The sequence below is a fragment of the Brachyhypopomus gauderio genome, chromosome 3, assembly GCF_052324685.1.
Source record: "Brachyhypopomus gauderio isolate BG-103 chromosome 3, BGAUD_0.2, whole genome shotgun sequence".
Lineage (NCBI taxonomy): Eukaryota > Metazoa > Chordata > Actinopteri > Gymnotiformes > Hypopomidae > Brachyhypopomus > Brachyhypopomus gauderio.
The window spans coordinates 14,396,332-14,419,210 of record NC_135213.1 but is presented as its reverse complement, the minus strand read 5'-3'; the positions used below and the strand labels follow the sequence as shown (position 1 = coordinate 14,419,210).

Sequence of the window (22,879 nt, the reverse complement as noted above, 5' to 3'; positions counted from 1 at the left end):
GGCTGGCTCGCACCGGCTTGCTGGGCACCCTTCACGGCCGCCCAGGGCGGTGCAGGTCTGAGAGAACGCGCTCACGCTCTCACGCCTGGGGGCCTTCCATATCTCTTCATTTATACCTCTTCTTGCTGTTTCTCAGGGCTCATAAGGACCAGTGTCCAGCACAACCCATAATCTCCACTCCATGTAGACTGATGCATAGCTCTCTCTCTCTCTCACTCACTCACACATATTTGGCAGTAAGGGCTGTGGGAGACGCCCAAGTGCCAGACAGTTTGGCTGCACCCCACAGGGTAATCACATTGGCTCTCCTCTCTCTCTGCCTCTGCTGTACGTCTCCCGTGGCCTCTTCTCCCCGGGCCCACGTCTCTTGGTTGACAGTCTAGTCCAGCTGGGTGCAGCACAAAGACCATGGAGCTTCTGGCTTTGGGTCAGAGCAGCTGGCTAGAGATGCACTTAATAGATCATTACCCTCACTGTCAACCCTACGTGATGAGTAAATCAGTGTGTGTGTGTGTGTGTGTGTGTGTGTGTGTGTGTGTGTGTGTGTGTGTGTGTGTGTGTGTTTACTAATCACTCTGCTTCTTTCATGCTGTTGTCCTTCATGATTATTTTTGGCTTCTGTTTCAAGCTATTTTTGGGCATTTGTCTTACACCTCACTTTTTCCATCTGCTTTTTTATTCCACTCTCCCCCCCCCCCCCCCCCCCCTCTCTCTTTCCCTTCTCTACCCCTCCTACATCTCTTGTTCTTTTTGTCTCTCTTTCTCCATCTCTCTGTAAGAGCAAACGAATACGTAATTGGAAGCGAAGGATGTCTAGTGCTAATGCTTCAGTGATGGTGATATGATGATATTAAATTAACTCAATCACAAGCGTTTAGGGCCACGCACATCACTGAACACAGGGTGACACTGTCTGTTTGAAAAATCAGGACATCAGGGCTACCTCGTTAACATGGTCAATGATCCTAAGTTAATTCACTTTCAGAGGGGTTCTTGGTAGATGGTGATATTCTCCTTGCTTTCAGACAGCTTTATCAGCGCCTACAGCTACATTAGCATTGCACCCTGCCAGAAATGCCAATAGTGACACCCAGGATCCAGTCTGTGTCGAAACACTTAATGAGGAGGGAGGGGAAAGGATTTTCCTGTTAATTACAGTAAAAAATGACTCTGGGCATCTGTGCTGATGTCAATAATACTGCGAGCACACTTAATGATGCAGGTATGGCTAATTTCCCCTCCTACGCTCTGGTGATTCATTTAGCAAATGGCTTTATGCTAGGTTAGCAGGCAGCACCTCGAACCAAAAACAAAACAAAACAAAAGAGAAATATGCTTAGCAAATATAATGGCTAAGACACGATGCCATGCATTCAAATGTTAGCCTGCATCTCCACAATGGATTGTATAGTTTTTACACCACTGATCTTTAAATGCATAGACCAAGAGGTAAGTAGCTCTTACATTGAAATTTCACTGAGAAAATATAATATAATGCTAATAAATAAAATATCTATGACAAATATCACATGTGTGTAAGCTGCATTCCATAAATTCTTATATATTTTATTTTTTCAGTGTTTCAGATCTGTAGGAAATGTCAATTCTTCAAATTTCCAATAGCTATCTATGATTTGATAGTCTCAATCATTTCATATTTTACATGAAATATCTACATTACATACCTGTGGTGCCTTAAAAACACAGTCAGAGATAACATAAAAAGGTCAAAAGACTTATTTCCATCATGGTGCTCTTATACAACACCACAACCAACACCATACAACACCACACCCAGCATCTTCACAACCAACACCATACAAACACCACACCCAACATCACCACAACCAACACCATGCAACACCAAACCCAACATCACCACAACCAACACCATACAACACCACACCCAACATCACCACAACCAACACCATACAACACCAAACAACACCACACCCAACAGCATACAACACCAAACCCAACACCATACAACACCAAACCCAACACCATACAACACCAAACCCAACACCATACAACATCACATCCAACACCCTACAACATCAAACCCAACACCATACAACACCAAACCCAACACCCTACAACATCATATCCAACACCATACAACATCAAACCCAACACCAAATCCCATATTGGGCAGCAAATGAAAAATGGCATACATGACATTACAATACATTTACTAAAAACATCTTTCATGTCCATCGAATTATTATCCATACCCAGAGGTGTCAATTCCAGGTTCAAAAAGTAAAAGTTCTCACCAGGATTTTGCTCAGGCTTCCTGGATTGTGTTGATTCCACTAATGTTACCTGGATTGTACTAATTAGAAAATCTAGCAAGCTTGATCAAAATCCTGGTGAGGACTTTTACTTTCTGAACCTGGAATTGACACCGCTGTCCATACCCATGCCGTTTTTTTTTTTTTTAAGTATTTTTAAAACTATTAATAATTTTAAAATACATTTTTTCCACCTATTTCACAGAGTTGCAGCAACATATAAAATAGAGTTCTGACACACTCTACTTTTAAAACCAGGTGGAACCTAATTTGTGGTTCAAATAGTATAATTATGATTTTTTTTTCACCTGTACAAAATAATTTTTCAAACACCATGGAACAACCCCATGTAAAGTTTTGTACTCCTTACACACAACTCTTCCATTTTATAATGAGACAATTCCAAATGTGTTCTCAATGGGAGACTTAAAATAACATTAACCAATTTGTTTGGATAAATTTGTACTTTTGAATGCCATCATGGTTGCACTAAAGTCACATTCAGTATAATCATTATTCTGTCCAAACATGTTCAACTTCTAGGAAGATATCAAACCTGTTGTTTATCTTAGTTAAACCCTATCTGCCTGCTCTTCACTTGACATATACAATAATTATCTAATGTGCATCCTAAATAATTACCCATATTCTTACCTTCTACAACTGTATCACCAATCACCACACTAAAACCTAATGAATCTTTGAACAAACGAAATCGATTGAATTTTTTCTAAAAGCAGTGATAATCTACTGTCTGACATCCACATACTTAACCCTTAAAACAATTCATGTGCATTCTAAAACTTTATGAGTACTTGCGAATAATCTGCATGCAAATGTAGCTTATATGAACATGCAAATTTGAAATCATTAATATATAAAAAGGGACCTAAAGAGGACCCAAAAACTTCCTTGGGGAACTCCACAACTAATAGTTCTAGGCAAAGATAAAGTACCCCCTAAATCAACCTTTTTTATATCGTCCTTTGAAGTAGGAAGCAACCCACTTAACTGCCAAATCATTACATCCCTCAACATTTAACTTTTCAGTGGTCAACTTTGTCAAAAGCCTTCTGCAAATCTCAAATTACCAACCCACACAAATTCTCTTGATCTATCTTACCCCTAATATAATCAGTCAAAGAGAGAAAATATGTATCAGTAGAATACGACTTTCTAAAACGTATTTGTACATTACAATCTGATTTTAATAATAAATAAAATAAATATATATATAATCCAGTAGCGAACCGTGACCATTATACCTGGGCCCGCTCCCACCCCCCTGAAAAAAATTTGTTTCCTTGTTTCCTCTCCTAATTAACTGCAATTAAACATTTTTTTTAAATTGAGACAACAGTACAGCTTTAAAAACGTAATACACAATAACATATGTACTAGATAACTTCTTAAGCAAAATAAGGTTCCAACAAAATAAGGTTCACAGCTCCGTGTTCCTCGGAAGCGGAATATGTAAACAACGCGCACGAGGGCATCAAAGGAATTAATCAAAACTAGCTAGCGGTGGTACGCTAACGCCAGCTAGCGTCGCCACAGCGGGCGGAAATTATCATACAGTTAAGCCCGCCCACTAAGAGGGAAGATATGATGGTCAATTTTGCTGTCATTTGAAACTGGTATTGCGCTGAATTATAACTGCCAGGCTCTTTGTAAACGAACAGCGGGCATCACAGTCCTGATAAGGGAGACACAGACTCACAGGCTTCCACTTAACCCCTCACCTTCCAACACAGATTGAATAGACATGGGTGAATAATTTATTTGCTTATATTTTTGTAATTGTTTAGATGTCGATTGTCAAACTGTAAGTAGATAAAATAAAATTGGATAAATTATATATATTTATGTTTTAAGAATATTTAGGCTCTCTGAGAGGGCGTAGAGGGCCCTGACGGTTCCCCACTGATATAATCTATACACTCACCATCAACCTTATTAGGTACACCTGTCCAACTGCTCATTAACACAAATGTCGAATCAGCCAATCACATGGCAGCAACTCACTGCATTTAGGCATGTAGACATGGCCAAGACGATCTGCTGCAGTTCAAACTGATCAGAATGGGGGGAAAGGTGATTTAAGTGACATGAATATGGCATAGTTGTTGAGGCTACAATTTGCACAGGCTCACCAAAATTGGGCAAAAAAGATTGGAAAAATGTTGCCTGGTCTGATGAGTCTCGATTTCTGCTGTGACATTCGGATGGTAGGGTCAGAATTTGGCGTCAACAACATCAAAGCATGGATCCATCCTGCCTTGTGTCAACGGTTCAGGCTGGTGGTGGTGGTGCAATGGTGTGGGGGATATTTTCCTGGCACAGTTTGGGCCCATTAATACCAATTGAGCATTATGTCAATGCCACAGCCTACCTGAGTATTGTTGTTGACCATGTCCATCTCTTTATGACCACAGTGTACCCATCTTCTGATGGCTACTTCCACCAGGACAATGCGCCATGTCATAAAGCGCGAATCATCTCAGACTGGTTTCTTGAACACAACAATGAGTTCACTGTACTCGAATGGCCTCCACAATCACCAGATCTCAATCCAATAAAAAAGCATCTTTGCGGGAGATTCGCATCATGGATGTGTAGCTAACAAATCTGCAGCAACTGCGTGATGCCATCATGTCAATATAGATGCAACTCTCTGAAGAGTGTTTCTAGTACCTTGTTGAATCTATTCTGTTCTGAAGGCAAAAGGGGGTCCGACCCGGTGTACCTAATAAAATGGCTGGTGAGTGTATGATCAAATAATTTTTTTTACATCATGTTTGATGATTAGATACAAGGCTCTTTTAATTTACTACTATTATCCACATGTATAATAACTTAAAACTGTAGGAAAATGTCCATATGGTATTGACAAATGTATAATATGTTTAATGCTTAGGGAAGTGACTTCAGCAGAATCTCTTAACCTAACTGGACTATTATCAGTACCTGTAGCTTTAGTGCAATTTATATTTTTATGCACTTCTACCACAATTTCTTCAGTCACATTCTTAAAATAGGAACCTACCATAACCTCCCGTTACTTATAATGTTCAAACACATCTCGCTCCACACCGCCAGTCATACCAGGTCCCTCACCAGAGAACCTTCTCCAAGAATTTCACAGTAAAAATCTGAACTAGTCAATGGAGCATCACGCTAGTACGTCAATACATGCACAAAATAAAACAAAAAGCCACTGGCATTTCAGACACACGCGGCTATTTCTGACCATCTCTGCACCGCACCAACACGCTGACTCTCTGCTATTTGTACAGTTCATGCAGGCGACCTGCCCGTTCGGGAGACAGCAGGTCGTGTTCACCTCGCGTGTGAGCTCAGCGGATCAGGTGCGGGCTTCGAAGCCGGGCTGAAGCGGGTCGCCAGCTAGCGTGTCCGGCCGCCCGGGGACACAGCTGGAGAGATCGTTACCTGCCTGCGCGGTGGGGGTTGCTACGGCGGCAGCAGGAGCGCCTGTGCGATGTCACCCCTGAGCGGGTGTGCTGATTGTCCTGAGGAGTGCTCTGTGATTACAGTGGGGGCCAAGAAAGAAAGAAAGAAAAAAAAAACCCTATTCTCTCCACAGCTGATCCAGCATTTCCTCCTGTAGTTCTCCTCTCCGCCTCACACTCCTCGTGCTGCCCAGAGGAAGCTGGAGGCCACGGGGGGAAGTCGAGGCAGCGCGGCACCCGCTGGAACCGTGTGCTGCCCCCCCTCCCCATCATTCTTATTCATGCTGGCAGCGCGAGCCTCCGGAATGTTCTACTGCTATCTGCGCGTGGGAGGAGACCTGGAACATCACCATAAGCCTAACAACCAGCTACAGGCCTTTCTGATGGTTGTGCATGTATTAGTTTGTGTGTGAGTGTGTGTGTGTGTGTGTGTGTGTGTGTGTGTGTGTGTGTGTGTGGGTGTAGCGTGTGGTTAAAAAAAAGTTGTGTTTCTCCAACTCATGTAGTTACATTATTAATGAATGTGAATATGATGAGATTTTGTCACTGTTATTGTACGTGTGTGTGTGTGTGTGTGTTCACCACTCACTATCTGCAGCTGCAGGTAATCTCCAAGGCCAGAGGAGCTGTCCACTCTGACCAGCACAGCGTCCTTCTGCTGGGTGCTGAAGCCAACAGCCAGGCGGTCTGCTCGCGTGCTCGGACGGTCATTGGGCGGCCAGGTGTACACAATCAGCCCACCATCCCGCCCAAAGATGTATGTGGTTCCCGCTGTGAAAGAAAAGAGAAGGCAGGAGAGAAAGAGAGAAAAGGGGAGAGACCAAGAGAGAGAAGGAGGGAAAGAGAGAAAGCATTAATGCATGATATAAAAGTGTGTATGTGTGTGTGTCTGTGTTTTTCAACCCATTAGGCGCAGTGTAGGAGTATCTTGATGAATCCATCAGTGGGTCAGTCAGCCCCTGCTGTCTCCTGATTGGCTTAATTACAGCCCTCACATGACCCTCACACTGCTGATGTCGATGGAGCACTTGCAAGTGCTAAATGGCTGGAGCTAGAACTTAGACATGGGGGTGGTCCTACACACACACACACACACACACACACACACACACACACACACACAGACACACACACACATACAAACACACACGCACGCACGCACGCACACACACACACACACACACTCTCCACCTGCATCAACGGACTGATTGAAGCTCTGTGATTCTAATTACAGCTCTGTAACCACCAACACACCGAACAATCAGCCCAGACCCATGACTCTTAAGTGGTGCATTGCATTGCTTTAGTCTGGGAGATGTTCGCAAACACACATGCCTCTGCAAACACACACACACACACACACACACACACACACACACACACACACACACACACACACACACACACACACACACACACACACACACACACAGATATGCAGATCAGACATGGATTTCTGCACAGTAAGTGGCATGCTGTTGGTCTGATGGAGGTAATTACAGTACCACAGGTAGGCAGGGCTCAGAGAGTCAGTGTGGATCAGAGAAACACTGTGAGTGCATTTACTGGGGACAGAGCTGGGGAGGGAGGAGGAGAAAAGGTGATAAAAGGGAGAAAGAGCAATAGAGGAGACAAGAGAAACAGAAAGAGAGAGACAAGAGAGATGGAGAGAGAGGGACCACCAGAGAGATTCTGTTGCAGCAGGAAAAGGGAGGCACAAGAGCCCCGCCCCCTGACACACCCCCCTCCATGAGGAGAAGCGCTAGAGCCCGCCCCCCTGACACGCCCCCCGCTTGTTGGCCCTCTCACGCTGGCTGGTTTAAAGGGCTCCGCTCAGCCCGTTCAGAGTGGCACTCGACGAGCCCCATTCACACTGTGTCAGCATTCAGCCCATATCACTGAGACAAAAAGCGCCCTCGGGGGTCTCTCTTCTGCTCGTGCGTACACACCCGCGCTGAAGACACACACTCGCAGTGTTTACTATTGACCGCAAACACCAACCTTACACACAATTCATCTCATTTAAAAGAAGAATTGAACTTTGCTTTTTAATGGGTCTCAGATGCTAGATCTCTCTCACACACACACACACACACACACACACACACACACACACACACACGTATATGTGGGTCTAACTGATGCTGGGAGAACAAAGCTAATGTAGGAGAGTTATGGGGGAATCACAAACACACGTTCCTGTGCAGGAACAGAACCCGGTGCAGGAACAGAACCCGGTGCAGTACGCAGCCCCGTGACCTGAGCCACTACGAAAGGTGACATCAGACTCAGTCAGCCAGTCCACACAATAAACACCAGGACTCGCTGCTCTGTGAATGTAATTCCCCTCTTGCAAAGCTATTTCTTTCCCTCGACCACAGAATGGCAGACGGACTCGTTTTTCTCTCGCTCTCCTGCCCCAAGTTGTTTTTGCTCTTCTCCTTGACGTGTGGGTAAGAAGCTTGCTCAGCCCTCGCTGGGGGTTAAATATCTTCCCTGAAGTCAATTTTCCAGTGCGGTTAAATGAAGCAGGTGCGGGGCACAGGGCCGATCATTAGCCCCCTAAACACGGCCCATCATCTGGGCTGGCTGGGTGACGAGAGGCCTGGGTTTAGAGGACATCCACCCCCCCTCCCGCTTCACTAAGGACAATTGGAAGACGCAGGGATGGAGAGGGAGAAGAAGAGAGAGAGAGAGATGGAGAACAAAAGCGAGAGAGAAGGGACCGTGGGCTTGGAGCGGCACACTAATGGATCAGATATTACCTGGCCCTCCGGAATCCCAACACAAGCATCGTCTCTTTTTATGTGTGGACAAAAAATTTATTATGAAGCGTCTTTTTGTTCTGCTGCTGTGGGGCTCGGAGACTGAGGTGCGGGGAGGAGGATCTCAGGGTTCCCTCTCTGGACGCGCCCTCGTGTTTCATTGACTCATGTACCACACGTTTTAATGTAAAATCAATGGTAATCAGTCCTGTCCCTGAGTAACGAAAAAAAACCCCTCTGCTGAAATTACACGACCGGCCGCTGCAAAAAGCTCACCTACATGATGACTACATCTGATCCAGCCGACAAGTTCCACAGCAAACTGATGCCTAATCGATTACAAGGTGTGTGGGAGTGTGTGTGTTTTTATGAGTGTGTGTGTGTGTGTGTGTGTGTGTCTGCTATGTTTAGACGGCAGTGTGAGATGAGAGTGGGCGCAATGTTTTCCACGTGTTTTGTGAAGCAATTATATTGTTTATATGAAATATGCATCTGTGACATTGTATTTGTTTATTAAACATCCAGCGCACAACATGCGGCTGCTCCAGTACTGAGGCTTCTGCAATAATAAACAGGCAATTACAAAGAGAATTACTGTGGCTCAAATTACCAGACTGACACCAGAGCGCTCCAAACCAACTGGGTAATTACAGACAGCAGCTCGAGCGGAACACCGGCAAACTGAGCTTCGTGTGAATGAGTGTGTGTGTGTGTGTGCTCGTGTGTGTGTGTGAGGTGGGGGGGGCACACAACCACTATGATCAGCAGAAAGAGGGAGCCGGCCCCTCGTAAATCTGGGCCCCGCCCTGCTCTCTGGCTGGCCCCGCGACTCCCAGCTGAGGTGTAGAAAAAAAATGCTCATTCCACCACGGATGTAAAAAGGTAAAAATTCCAAATCACTCATATTAAAGATTTCTCAATTGATGCATTTAAAATTGGAACGTCTATAACCGGTGCAGTATAGACTACCACTTTTTAAAACTGAATGTGTTTAGACAAGCTGGTTCTAATCCAAATAAGCAGTCCCACGAGCATTATAGACCATTATAGTGCCCAGGCAAGACTCAGAGCACCACCAGATCTCATTACACTCCTCCCACTTGACATGGAGACGCGGGGCAGTGCTGCAAGAGTAGCACCCCCACCCCCCCGACCGCCCACCTCCACTTCTCTCCTCGGCAGGCCGGGGGGGGGGGGGGGCGGTGGGGGTTGTGGTCAGGAGCTGGGCTCTGGATGTTCTCCACTCTTGACCTTTCCAGGGCCAATTAAGGCAGCGCTGTGCTCCTGGGCCACAGCAGCAGTCATGCCTCACGTGGACACTCTGCTGGCTCTGGCTGCTTAGTTATTTATTTATAATAAGCAATCATGGAATTCAAATCATGGAAACCTCAAAGGGCTCATGTGAAGGCCTGTGTGTGTGTGTGTGTGTGTGTGTGTGTGTGTGTGTGCGCGCGTGTGTGTGTGTGTGTGTGTGTGAGAGAGAGATGACGACAAAATAAAAATGAGTGCAAGCAAAAAGACAAAGAAGTGGGAAAGAAAAAACGATAAATGAAAGAAAAGAAGAACACATCCAGCATCTTAATGCCATGCTCTGTATAAAAAACAAACCAAGTAAAAAAGGCTGTTCTCACAAAATGGTGCAGCGTGATGGTGCAGTATGATGGTGCAGTAGTGATGGTGCTGTAGTGATGGTTCTGTAGTGATGGTGCTGCATGATGGTGCTGCGTAATGGTGTAGTAGTGATGGTGTAGTAGTGATGGTGCAGCAGTGATGGTGCTGTTTGATGGTGCAGCGTGATCCAGCTTGCGTTGGTATCGAGCAAAGATTTATCATGTTAAAAATCGAGATTGTCTCTATCGCTCAGCACTAATATTCACTTTGTATTTCCTTAGTAGATATGTGAGCATGTTTGTGCATGTGTATTTCGCATATACTGTATATGGGTGTGCGTGCGCATGTGTATATGGGTGAATATGGTGTACATGCTTATGGGTATAGGTGTGTGTGTGTGTGTATACATGTGTCAGGTTCTACTCTCTGGGCTCTGAGATTGTGAGCTACAGTGACAGGATCAGAATTCTCTCTGGGGTTTTGGGCTGACTGAGTTTAGATTACACACCACAGTTAATGATCTCTCTCTCTCTCTCTCGTTCTTTTTTTCACTTCATCGCTCCTTCTGGGACAGAGTGCAGTGTTTCTGAGTAAGTCCCCACAACACAGGAGCTCGTCATGTTTCCCTGTCCCTGCCACTCTTTCAGTCATAGCCACACACACCGCACCCCCCACCCTCAGAGTCAGCTAGACAGAGAGAGCTGACTCCACTCCGCATTGGTGATGAGCTGTGAGCTCTTATACACAAACTCTGTGCCTTGGGAAGACAGTAAGAGTCTACTTATAGCTTTTCACACCCTCGCATACACTCACATATGCACAAACACACACACACACACACACACACACACACACACACACACACACACACACACACACACACACACACACACACACACACACAGAAGTCATTAAGAGGCAGAGAGTGTATAAACAAACAATTTACTACTCTGCACATGAAGAAGCTGCTGTTAATCTCATATATCCAGGATTTAACGCGCACTGCTCGCTGTACTGAACACCGACTTGTAATATTTGGTGCATGGTAATTATGGGAAGCTGTATATAATCTCTGGAGCTTTATGTCTGGCCTAGACCTAGCTGCATGTGTGATGGAGAGATGGTCAGGAGAGAGCAGGACATCTCCTTCATTTTATGGGGTGAGAGATAACAGCCCTGGGGTGGAGCTCACACCAACGGCTGGGCATGATCCTCCTTTCTTTCACACTCACTTCACATCTAATCACTTTACAGAGAGAAAGAGGGCACATTTTCTACCACGTCAAGGGAAATACACACACACGCACACACACACACACACACACACGCGCGCATACACACACACATACACACACACGCACACACACGCGCGCACACACACACACATACATATGCGCACACACACACGCGCGCGCACACACACATACATATGCGCACACACACACACACACACACACACACGCGCGTGCACACACACACACATACATATGCGCACACACACACGCACACACACGCGCGCGCACACACACACACACATATGCGCGCACACACACACACACACACACACACACACACACACACACACACAGACACACACACACACACACACACACACACACACAGACACACACACAGACACATACACACAGTCTTCCACAGTCTTCGATGCTTTGCATAGAATAATAGCTTGTAAATGGTTATTTATAAGATGAACCCTTCTACTCTTACATGGCTCATTATGATGCACAATGCAGCAACAGGAATAGTAGATGGAGATCCATTCACACAGCAGCCAATTGAAATGTAGCATCTTGCGGAGAGTCTGGGTTTAAGTGCACCAACAGGCGTGCAGAATGCTTCATTTTGGCTACTGCTTAAGAATGAAATGATGATATATTTAGCATATTTGGTACAGCTGGTGTATCTGGTGTTCTAAGGGGGGGCAGCTCCTGTGTGGGTGGTTAGTATGGTGAGGACTTGGACATGGAACGATGGGGGGGGGGGACTTCTATGTGTGTGTGTGTGTGTGTGTGTGTGTGTGGCGCTGGGAGGGAGTGTGAGCAGTGTGTTGCCCGTTTGCCTGGGGTGACACTCATGAGCAAAGGAGCTCAGTGATCTCAGCACTCGCAGCCATTACAGATGCCAGCTGTGTCACACACACACACACACACACACACAACACACACACACACACACACACACACACACACACACACACACACACACACACACACACACACACACACACAACACAAATGAGGAGAGAGCCACAAAGGGAGAGACACAGAAAAGAGACACAGTAGAGAGACACAGTAGAGAGAAAGAACATTAAGAAAAGAGAGAGGCTCTCCCTTAAAATGCTTGAATAATGACTCTAGTATATGTAATAGTAAATGACTCTCAAACTGGTTTCAACGGTGTTTTCCTTTCTTATCAGGGTGCAGTGTGTGAGGATAATGGGGAGAGGCAGCTAGGTCCCGTTATATAAGCCCAGAGCATCACCGACTCACAGCTCAGGCTCCTCTGCACACAGCGTGGAAATCGTCCTGATAGTCTTAAACCGCAAGCTGCAATGAGACACTCGACAACAGACTGGAGAGAGAGAGAGAGCTGGAGGGATTGTTCAGTAGGTGTTCATTCTACACCCTGGCCAGCTCCTGTGAGGGTTAACAAATGGCATATAATAGCAATATGTAGGTAATGAGTTTGAAAGGAGAAGAGGAATAAGAGACACAGCACAGAAATCAGTACAGGGCCCTGAGGCCTAATGGCTTCTTAAAAGCCTGTCCTTTTCCCTCATGAACCGAGTACATTCAATTTGCCCTACTCACAGCATTACACACACACACACACACACACAATTATGTACATAGCCACATACACACAAACACGCACACATTCTTGCGCATGGACACACTAACAGAGAAGAGAGTAATTTGAATATAATTCATGTCACCGGTCAGCAGGTGTCAGCTCTTAAGGAAGGCGCCCTGTAAAACGCACGGGGTCAGGGCCGGAGCAGGAGCGTTCCAGCAAAGTCAGCAGGCTCTCCAGCCGCTAGAAATCAAACGAGGCCATTAAGCCAGGCAAGCGCGTCCATGCGGATCCAAAACTGCCCTCCTGCCAGAGCTCCTCCCGTCCTAACGGCCACAGGAGCGCCCAGCGCAGTCAGCGCTTCCTTCGCTAGCACATCCGCATCTGCATAATGCTCACCAGGACCTCTCACACGTCTCATTTGCGTCTCTGCTTCATAATCACCCCCACCCCCACCCCCACCAGCCCCCTTCCTCACGTCGGGATGCAGGTGAATGAATGAGACAGCGGTGAGGTGGTGGTGGATGAACGCTGGTAGCTCTACGCACCGTGGCCCGCACGCAGGGCGGCGTGGGGCGTCTGGACGGCGCCGGCTGGAGGAGTGAGGCGGGGAGGCGCGGGGCGAGGCGGAGCTGAACCCAGGGCCGGCGTGGGCCCCCTCAGGAGCGGGCACAGAGCCAGCAGGAGAAGGGTAGAGCTCAACGCCAGGACAGCCCTGCCAGGCCCCGGGCACAACGTGGTCAGAGCCATGCTTCCACAGCACACGCAGGAGGCAGGAGCAGACAGAGTGAGAGCGTGGAGAATCCTCAGAGCTCCTGGCAATCCATGTCCTCACTCCCGCTGCTTGTCCTCGCTGAGGAACAAGCCGTCATCAAAGAGAGACACCTGAAGCATATCAAATTCAGCTGAACGGAAACTTCCAAAGAGTTCTCCAAGATTTTCCAAGAATGGCACTGTGAAAAAAAGTAGGTTTGTTTTTACAAAAAAAATATTAATGAAAAAAAATCACACCACGAGAAGGCAGAAAAATGTGTGGAACGTTCTCCGGAAAACTTGTGATCCCTCACGAAAGGAAAAGGTGCACATGTCGACATCCCCTGCGATACTCCAGTGAGGCGAAGAAGGACACAACGGAGGAGTCTATGGCAGAGGCTTGCTGATGGCGTCGGACTTTACTGGCTTCTTCTAAAGCTCCGTTCTGTATTCCACAGAGCTGGCTGCATCCCCCCAGCCCGAGGGAGGAGCGAGGAGCCTAGCAGGAAGCTCGGCACCAACAGGACCAGCTCGCTGCTGTGGTGCTTAACTCCATCCAGAGTGCCCCTCAACCTCCCCAAATCACACACACACACGCACACACACACGCGCGCGCTCACACCTCCACACGCACACACCGGCGGCTGCTGCCTGCAACTCCGCCGCCTCTCGGAGGAAACGTTAGCTGATACGTCACAAAAAAAAGCGGGTGATGAGAAATCGGAGAGGGAAAAAATACATAAGTGTGGAGGGAAAACACAGCGTGGCTCTGTGCCAGTCCCTGGGCAAGCAGGCAGTGCAGAAAGAGTGGTCGACGTGCGCGTGTGAGTGCGTAAGCAAGGACGAAGGCGCAGGGAGCAGAGTGGTGATAAGACGTATTGAGCAAAATTCCTTCTCCCCTGCTCTCTTTGCTCGCCTTTGTCTCCTCTTATCTCGCTTCAGTCTCTTTAGGGGAGAGCAGCCTCTTCTGTGTGAGCCTAGCCAGCCAGTCCCACTGAATGAGTGGAGAGAGAAAGGAGAGAAAGAGAACGATAGTGCTCGCTTGGGTTTGACTCCCCCTCCTCCTTCTCTCTCCCTTTTCTCTCTCTCTCCCTCCTTTCTCTCCTTCTCTCCTCTTTCTGTCTCTCTCTCTTTCTCTCCCTTTCCCTCCCCCTCTGTCGTGGAATGAGTGTACGGCTGTGCAAGTGTGTCTCTCTTCTTGTCCATCCTCCCTCCCCTCCGTGTCTCATTCTCTCATGCTCTCTGGTGGGGAGAAAGAGGTGATGGAGGGGTGTGGTTCAGGAGGCAGGTGCAGCTCAGCCGAGACTTAATGAGAGAATGAAGTAAGTCAGTCATCTTTCCAAAGAAAGCAAAGAGAAACAGTCAGCCTCCACAAACTCCTTTGCTCACTGTACTCCTCTCGGAATCACCATGCTGGGAAGAACATAGACAGCGGTGAAATTCAGCACCATGGACAGTGCCAGAAGCGTCGTCACTGTGTTGAAGTTCAGCACCTTGGACAAGGCCAAGCCAAAGTCAGCAGGATAGAAACAGTGGCTTTGCCTTAGGGGAAGCGTTGCAGGAATACAGGAAAGTACTGCATAAACACAAGCTGAAAAAGGAATACCAATTGGTATTCTTTTGAATGAAAAAATGCTTTTATTTACTGTAGACTTTCACCAAAAATTAAGAAAGAAAAGACCCTTCAACCAATAGGGAAAAATGATCAAATGACACAAAACTACTGAAACCATTTTCAGAGATTATAAGTCTCAACCTCTGCAGTGAGAGAACTGCATAAATATGGCACATTATCATATGTGTATAGAGTGCAAACTGATAAATCCTGTAGTTTAAGTGCACAGAAATGCTGGAAATGTAAGTCATGGCATTTCTTCCTGCACATGACATACTCTCTCTCCGCACTGAGGATCGTTAGCACTGAATAATTATAACTGACAAAGCGGACCTATCAGATCAACATTGCCTGGGGCTTGAGAAACACCCTAAAACTTCAGAGGAAATCAAACAGCTGCGTTTAGAGGCCTTCGTTTGCCTTTGGGACAGAATAATGCACAATGTTGCAGCTTTAGCAGCACGCGGATTAAGAATCCACACAGGAACAAATGTGCTGCATTCAGAACCTAATTTTCTCCTGTGAAACAGCCATTTCAGAGAGAGAGAGAGAGAGAGAGAGAGAGAGAGAGAGAGAGAGAGAGAGAGAGAGAGAGAGAGAAAACCAGAAATATTTCTGTGCTGCTTACAAGATCGCCACCTAGTGGCAAGAGTTTGCCTCGCATTCAAAGCACATATCTATTTGGACACTCAGTCACATGTTCCAAATCACTCCATTTCAGATGACCTCAAAAGCTGATTGAAAGGAAGTAGAGCATGTTTAAACACAAGCACTTGTCTGCAGCATTTTGAAGCAATTCAAACAGTGGGGGACTCTTTGGGTGGATCTGCCTGTCCCTTTCAATTTTCTTGAGCACTGACGCAAAGAATCGTTTCCCTCTATTGGGGTCCTACAGTGTGTTGCATTTAATAATGGTCTTTTGTGATGCAGCTGGATGTTTGCGCTAGGTCCTTTTTAAGAGGTCCCCCTCCAACGAGGGGCAAAGCTTTTCTAAGCTGCTTAGGTTTTTGCCTCTCTCCCCTCTCCCCCCACCATTTCCCGAACTCTCCATATGGCCAGTGATTTCAGGGAGGTGTGCGGCAGCGAGAACTGCCCCCTCCCTAGCAGCCCCACTTCACAGCTAACTGGGAAATATTGACTTTTTTTTATTAAAAATGAGATTGCAGATAGTGGGCACCTAATTAAAAATGATGCACAGCTTTGTAGAAAGGATGCTTCATTTGAGAGGGGACAGAGAGCTGCGGCTTTTTTGCCAGTGAACAGCACAAACATATCAGATTTAATTTCTCTTACCGGGAACAAGTTATCTATCCGAATTTCCATGTCAACTGGCCATTTTTTTTTATCACTGCACAATGTATTGGGCCCTTATCTGGGTCTTTTTAATTGTACTTATGCATAGCCAATCAGCTCACAGGCTGCACTGTGGCCTGGGCTCATCACTCCTCCTCCGTTAATTACAATATTCAACAGTGTTCTGCGATAACCCCGAGAAATCAAAGTGCTGCTTCACTGCGCGGGTCTGCTGCGAGGGTGTACAGGGCGCGTGTGTGTGTGCGTGCGAATGAGTGTGTGTGTGTGTGGTGTGTGTATGTGTGTGTGTGAGTGAGTGTGCCTCGATGGAAGTGATAAGGAGCAGATTGACGTGATTTCATATTTGGGAAGTTCGCACAGCAGCGAGTGAACAGTTTGCGTGTGGAGGAGGGGTAAGGACAGCCTCCCGTGGAGAGGAGGACTTTGTGAGCGGGTCTCTGGTCTCATGTCCCATCTGAGGGGCGCTCACGTGCACGTGCACGCTCGTCCCAGACACTCGGCATTGCCCCCGGGCACCGGCGGAGCTCTCTGGCGCTCCAGCAGGGAGAGGCGCAGCGGGAGTGGGGAGAGAGGATATTACTTCCATCTGACACGCAGCTGTGCATTAATGTGCACATGGGTGGGCTGCACACATCCAAGGTCCACACAGCATCACTGTGGCTGGGCTGTGGCTCTCTCCCTCTGGCCTGTCTCCTTCTCTCTCTCCCTCTCTCTCTCCCTCTCTCTCTCCCTCTGGCCTGTCTCCTTCTCTCTCTCCCTCTCCCTCTGGCCTGTCTCCTTCTCTCTCTCCCTCTCCCTCTGGCCTGTCTCCTTCTCTCTCTCCCTCTCCCTCTGGCCTGTCTCCTTCTCTCTCTCCCTCTCCCTCTGGCCTGTCTCCTTTTCTCTCTCCCTCTCTCTCTCCCTCTGGCCTGTCTCCTTCTCTCTCTCTCTCTCTCTCTCTCCCTCTCCCTCTGGCCTGTCTCCTTCTCTCTCTCCCTCTCTCTCTCCCTCTGGCCTGTCTCCTTCTCTCTCTCTCTCTCTCTCTCTCCCTCTCCCTCTGGCCTGTCTCCTTCTCTCTCTCCCTCTCTCTCTCCCTCTCTCTCTCTCCCCTCTCCCTCTGGCCTGTCTCCTTCTCTCTCTCCCTCTCTCTCTCTCCCTCTCCCTCTGGCCTGTCTCCTTCTCTCTCTCCCTCTCTCTCTCTCTCTCTCTCTCTCTCTCTCTCTCTCTCTCTCTCCCTCTGCCTCTGGCCTGACTCCTTCTCTCTCCCTCTCTCTCTCCCTCTCTCTCTCTCTCTCTCTCTCTCTCCCTCTCTCTCTCCCTCTCTCTCTCTCTCTCTCTCTCCTCTCTCTCTCTCTCTCTCTCTCTCTCCCTCTCTCTCTCTCTCTCTCCCTCTCTCTCTCTCTCTCTCTCTCTCTCTCTCTCTCTCTCTCTCTCTCCTCTCTCTCTCTCTCTCTCTCTCCCTCTCCCTCTCTCTCTCTCCCTCTCTCTCTCCATCTCTCTCTCTCCCTCTCTCTCTCTCTCTCTCTCTCTCTCTCTCTCTCTCTCTCTCTCTCTCCCCAGCTTAGCCAGGCTGCAGGTGGGATCTGTATACCTGGAAGAGCTGATGTGCATGTGCTGTGTATAAGCATTTGTGTGTATGCACGCTTGAGTCCTGTCAATGTGCCAATCTTTCTCAGAGCATGAAGCTCATGTAGCTAATCCACATGACAGCAACAAAGGGCTCACACACACACACACACACACACACACACACACACACACACACACACACACACACAATCTGCAGCCAATAGCAGAGTAGGATGGACAGAATGAGTCAGACACTTCTCTATGCTTCCATGCTTCAATGACAAATCCTTGGGCTTAGGGGCATGAATGACTGCTTAATGTGTGTTCTGTTCAGTGTGAATGTGACAGTAAGTGTGAGACAAACGAATCTGGCAGTTAGAAAAAGGTGTGTGTGTGTGTATGTGTGTGTGTATCTGTGTGTGTGAATGCATTACGTGCATGTGTCTGTGTGTGATGACTCAGTCCTGTGTGTTTAAAAGAATGATTCCACATCTGTTCATACTGTTTTACAGCAATGGGTCCTTTGTTCTGACCATATGCGAGTCAAGGACAGAGAGAGTGAGAGAGAACAGCTCACTGGGGGGGCAGGCGGATGGAGGGAGGTCAGCTTGATTAAACACTGCAAGTGAACTCCTCTCTTTCCCATTGTAGACAGAGGCACAGGGAACTCGAGACAAGCTGGACTGTATAGCTTCCAAGAGCCAAGGCAGCCTCTTATCAGTGTGGCCCACGGTGTGGATCAGCTGAGCTGGGCCTTGGGCCGGATCAGAGCTGCTCCATAAACCTGGACCTGCTGGAGCTTTCTGGCAGTCAGCACTTTCAACAAACACGAGCACGACCCTCCGGAAAATTTGCATGCGGGAGTAAGAGCCCTCTATTTTGTGAGGACAGTGCAGTATCACAAACATGGTCACACCCACGTACACACACACACACACACACACACACACACACACACACACACACACACACAACCCTGAAATGAGTAATGTAATTTGTTATACCAGAGAGAAGCTGTCTCATTATAGAGACATTTTCTACTGCAGTGGAGTGAGACATATTGTGCCCGTCCCCCAGCGGTGCGCGAGGGGGGGGGGGGGGACCACATGTGGGGCCCTGCACGCTGCCTGTGTTCCAAGGATTAACACCGGCACAAATGTAGATAGACTTACCTGGAGTACCTGCCACAAGAGAGCAGCCTTATTTCTCTTCATGACTTATTTCTCAGGAGAGGATGTTATGTGCACACACACAGACCTGTTTGGTGATTTGCTGACAGTCAAAAGAATGTAATCCTCCATTTTTCCTTCCTATTTCTCTTCATCTCTGTCCTTGAAGTTGTATTACTATGGATCTTATGGGGATTCATCAAGGAACTGGCAGAGAACACTGTGGGTTTTTAGTCCTATTTTTCTGTGCCAGGCACTGTTTGATGTGTGTGTTTTCAATGATTACTGAATTATACCCACCAGTTCACCCTCTGAACATTTAAAGTAACTTCTGAGTTCAAGACAGAGTGTTACAATATGATTCTATAAACTTGTGCCACTCTTTAGACTACTGGTTCAACACAGCCCTATCATGCCCCCTAGTGGTGAAGCAGAGGGAACAGAATAATATTTAATATGAAACTGCACATGCAGCATGTGTTGACCCGCAGCTGTAATGGGTGTAAGTGATGTCAGCGGGCAGAATGAAAGGACATTCCAGTTTCAAAGGAAAGCACAGCCCACGACATCACTCTCCTTCAGTGAGAGTTTTGTGACTTTGCAACGACACACTCCATGTCCATCTCATGTCCATCTGACTTCCAGTAAAAACAGAGAGTGCAAGTGCCAGCATCCTTTTAATATGTACGTGGATTTAATAATTACATGTATGCATGTTTTCTTCAGTAGATGTTTCCTCCCAGCTTGAGAACATTTGTGTGAGGTTTAAAAGTACAGACGTTTTCTGCCCGGCGGGCTTTAATTAAGCACCCGTGCAGGTGGAGGGGTATAGCAGGTCTCTTGCATAACAACTAATCCCGATGGCTGATACAGAAGCACGGAGCAACACTCACCGTCGTTGCAGAGAGGCCCGCCGAACGATGTCATACTGCAGTCACAGGTAAAGCCCTCCCACTGCTGGAGACACACGCCCTGATTGGAGCAGGAGTCTTCCTGACACGTAGTGCTGGGCCCTGTGCACAGGGAGAACGAGGGAGGGGGAAGGGGGGAGGGATGGAGAGATGGAGGGAGACAGAGAAAGGGCTGTTTAAGCCTATGGGTGCAGAAAGAAGCACAGCAGTAAGTCATTATTGTTGTAAGAGGAACTCCCATATGGAATCAGTGATATCAGCTTCAGTGCCAATGTGAGAATGCTTTTCATTTACCGTTATATTATCTATTAGCTACAGTGCTGGGGTTATAGTTGGTTATTAGAATAAAACTAAGGTATGAAGAATTATGGAGTGGAATAGTATTAAGATGAGCAGGAAGACATACAAAGAAAAGTGTTATTAAAAAAGTTGAATATTAGAATAGAGTCTGAATATTAGAATATTACCAATTAACATTGCCAATTCTTAAAATGAAAATATAAATGGAAATGTAATTAAATAAACTGTTATCACAGTTGTGATGTTTATACTATTAATTAACACTTCTGGGTGATCATTGCTATATTAAATGGTTACTGATTAACATCTTTTCCTATGTATATTATTACCATGGCCCTTCTTAACTTAGAATAGAGCTGGCCTACATTCAGACAAAGATATTGTAAGACTTAATTGTCTAATAATTACATGGACTACTGCACTATAAATTGTGATCTAAATAAAACTAGCTGCTAGCTGAAGCTTTAAAGTTAATAGCACTTGGCCAATAACTGCACTAATAAGAGGGCTCAGCTGTGATGAAGACTGTGAGGTACATGAGGAAGATCACTGCTGCCCAGTTGGAGTTGGAGGAGAATTACAGCCCCTGCTGGGGTGTCTGGGGGCGGGGCAGCAGGGCGGGGCAGCAGGGCGGGGCAACAGTGAGGTGGGCCGGCCCAATCCTGCCTACACAGCCACTTCTCTTCCTGTTGGGACTCTCTTAACAGATCTGATACTGGGATCTGACACGGGACACTCTTAACAGATCTGATACTGGGATCTGACACGGGACTCTCTTAACAGATCTGATACTGGGATCTGACACGGGACTCTCTTAACAGATCTGATACTGGGATCTGACACGAGACTCTCTTAACAGATCTGACACTGGGATCTGACACGGGACTCTCTTAACAGATCTGACACTGGGATCTGACACTGGGATCTGACACTGGGATCTGACACGGGACTCTCTTAACAGATCTGACACTGGGATCTGACACTGGGATCTGACCCGGAACACTCTTAACAGATCTGATACAGGAATGCGACATGAGACACTCACTCTGAGACTATAAATACAAGATTTAAATAAGTGGTTCTTGTATTTACTATGAGACTGCATGTCCAGCGGCAGCTAGATCAGAGTGAGGATTGACATTCTGCTAGAAGGGGGTTGGGGGAGGGTTGGGTTAACCAGATATCTGTCTACCTTGTCAGTCAGCTTTCATCAATGAAACTTTTGTCAGCCAAACAAGAAAAGCAAAACATACACGATGTTAGTAAAAGTGCTGAAATGTCGATGATTACAAAAAAAAAAAAACGATCAGTAAAGGTCAAGGAAGTTAGTGGTGAAATGGAGAAAGAAAATAACACATAACGCAGAAATGACATCAGGCCTTGGGGGTGGGGCTAAGAGTCAGTAGAACAGGAAGCAGGAAGATGCAACCACAGAATGGGAGTCAAGGCTATGAGCCTCCTGGACCAGAAAGTGATGAGGAGAGAAAACAGAATCAGGAAGTGGGTGAAGCAGGAGCACGGGCCCAGGATGTACAGAAAAGGTGAGCAGAAGCACCCCCACCCCTTCCTCCACTCCGCTTACCTTCACAGCCCCTCTCCACCTGGCCAGCGGTGGTCAGCGCGTCCGACAGCAGGTCCGGCAAGCGGCCGTTCAGGTCCACAGACGCCAAGCAACCCTGGAAGCCCTCCTTGGAGTGTACCAGCTTAGGCAGGTCCTTATACATCTCCTTAGCCACACCTCCCACATATAGGTCACCTAGGGAGGGCAGAATGGTGGTTTTAGATTGATAGATATTTATTTTGGAGTGAAGGGAAAAAGAGATGGAGAGAAAGAGAGAGAGAGAGAGAGAAATCTATCTAAACAAGGACTTGCCAGCACTATAAAGACATGGCTATACAGCCCTCTAGTGGATAGGTTATATACTGCATAAAGTGTGAAAACAATGGTGTGAGCAAATGAATTACAGACAGTAAAATGCTGTGTTCAAAAACTACACTGAAGATGCAGTAAAACCAGGAGAGTGCTGCTGCTTGAGACGACAGGTGAAATCATCTGGTGACATTACCCTTCAGGTCGAGGTTCTTCGCCCCCATGGTGGTCTGGGTGGTGATCTTGGTGTCTATCTTCACCGTGTGCAGGTTGTTGGTGTCCCGTGAGATGATCACGTTGTGCCAGTGGTTGTCATTGAGGGGCGTGTTGGAATTGCCTTTGATGAGGTGGGCGCCGTTTCCCAGGTCGGAGACGTAGTGCAGGTATCTGTGACCAGGTGAAGAACAACACACCACTCAACACCCACACGCCCAGTCTGCATCTC

The 22,879-nt window shown here is 47.1% G+C and overlaps 1 protein-coding gene across 15 annotated transcripts in view; it reads right to left on the bottom strand.

The window, feature by feature from the left end:
* nrxn1a (neurexin 1a) overlaps positions 1-22,879 on the bottom strand; it is a 127,945-nt gene that overhangs the window by 24,554 nt on the left and 80,512 nt on the right. For all 15 annotated transcript variants that reach the window (XM_076999677.1, XM_076999673.1, XM_076999678.1 and 12 more), the window contains 4 exons: positions 22,631-22,821; positions 22,147-22,320; positions 20,247-20,366; positions 6,354-6,535 (listed from right to left, as the gene is read on the bottom strand). In XM_076999677.1, the coding sequence (XP_076855792.1) occupies positions 6,354-6,535; positions 20,247-20,366; positions 22,147-22,320; positions 22,631-22,821 (667 nt within the window). The remainder of the gene's footprint in view (positions 1-6,353; positions 6,536-20,246; positions 20,367-22,146; positions 22,321-22,630; positions 22,822-22,879) is intronic.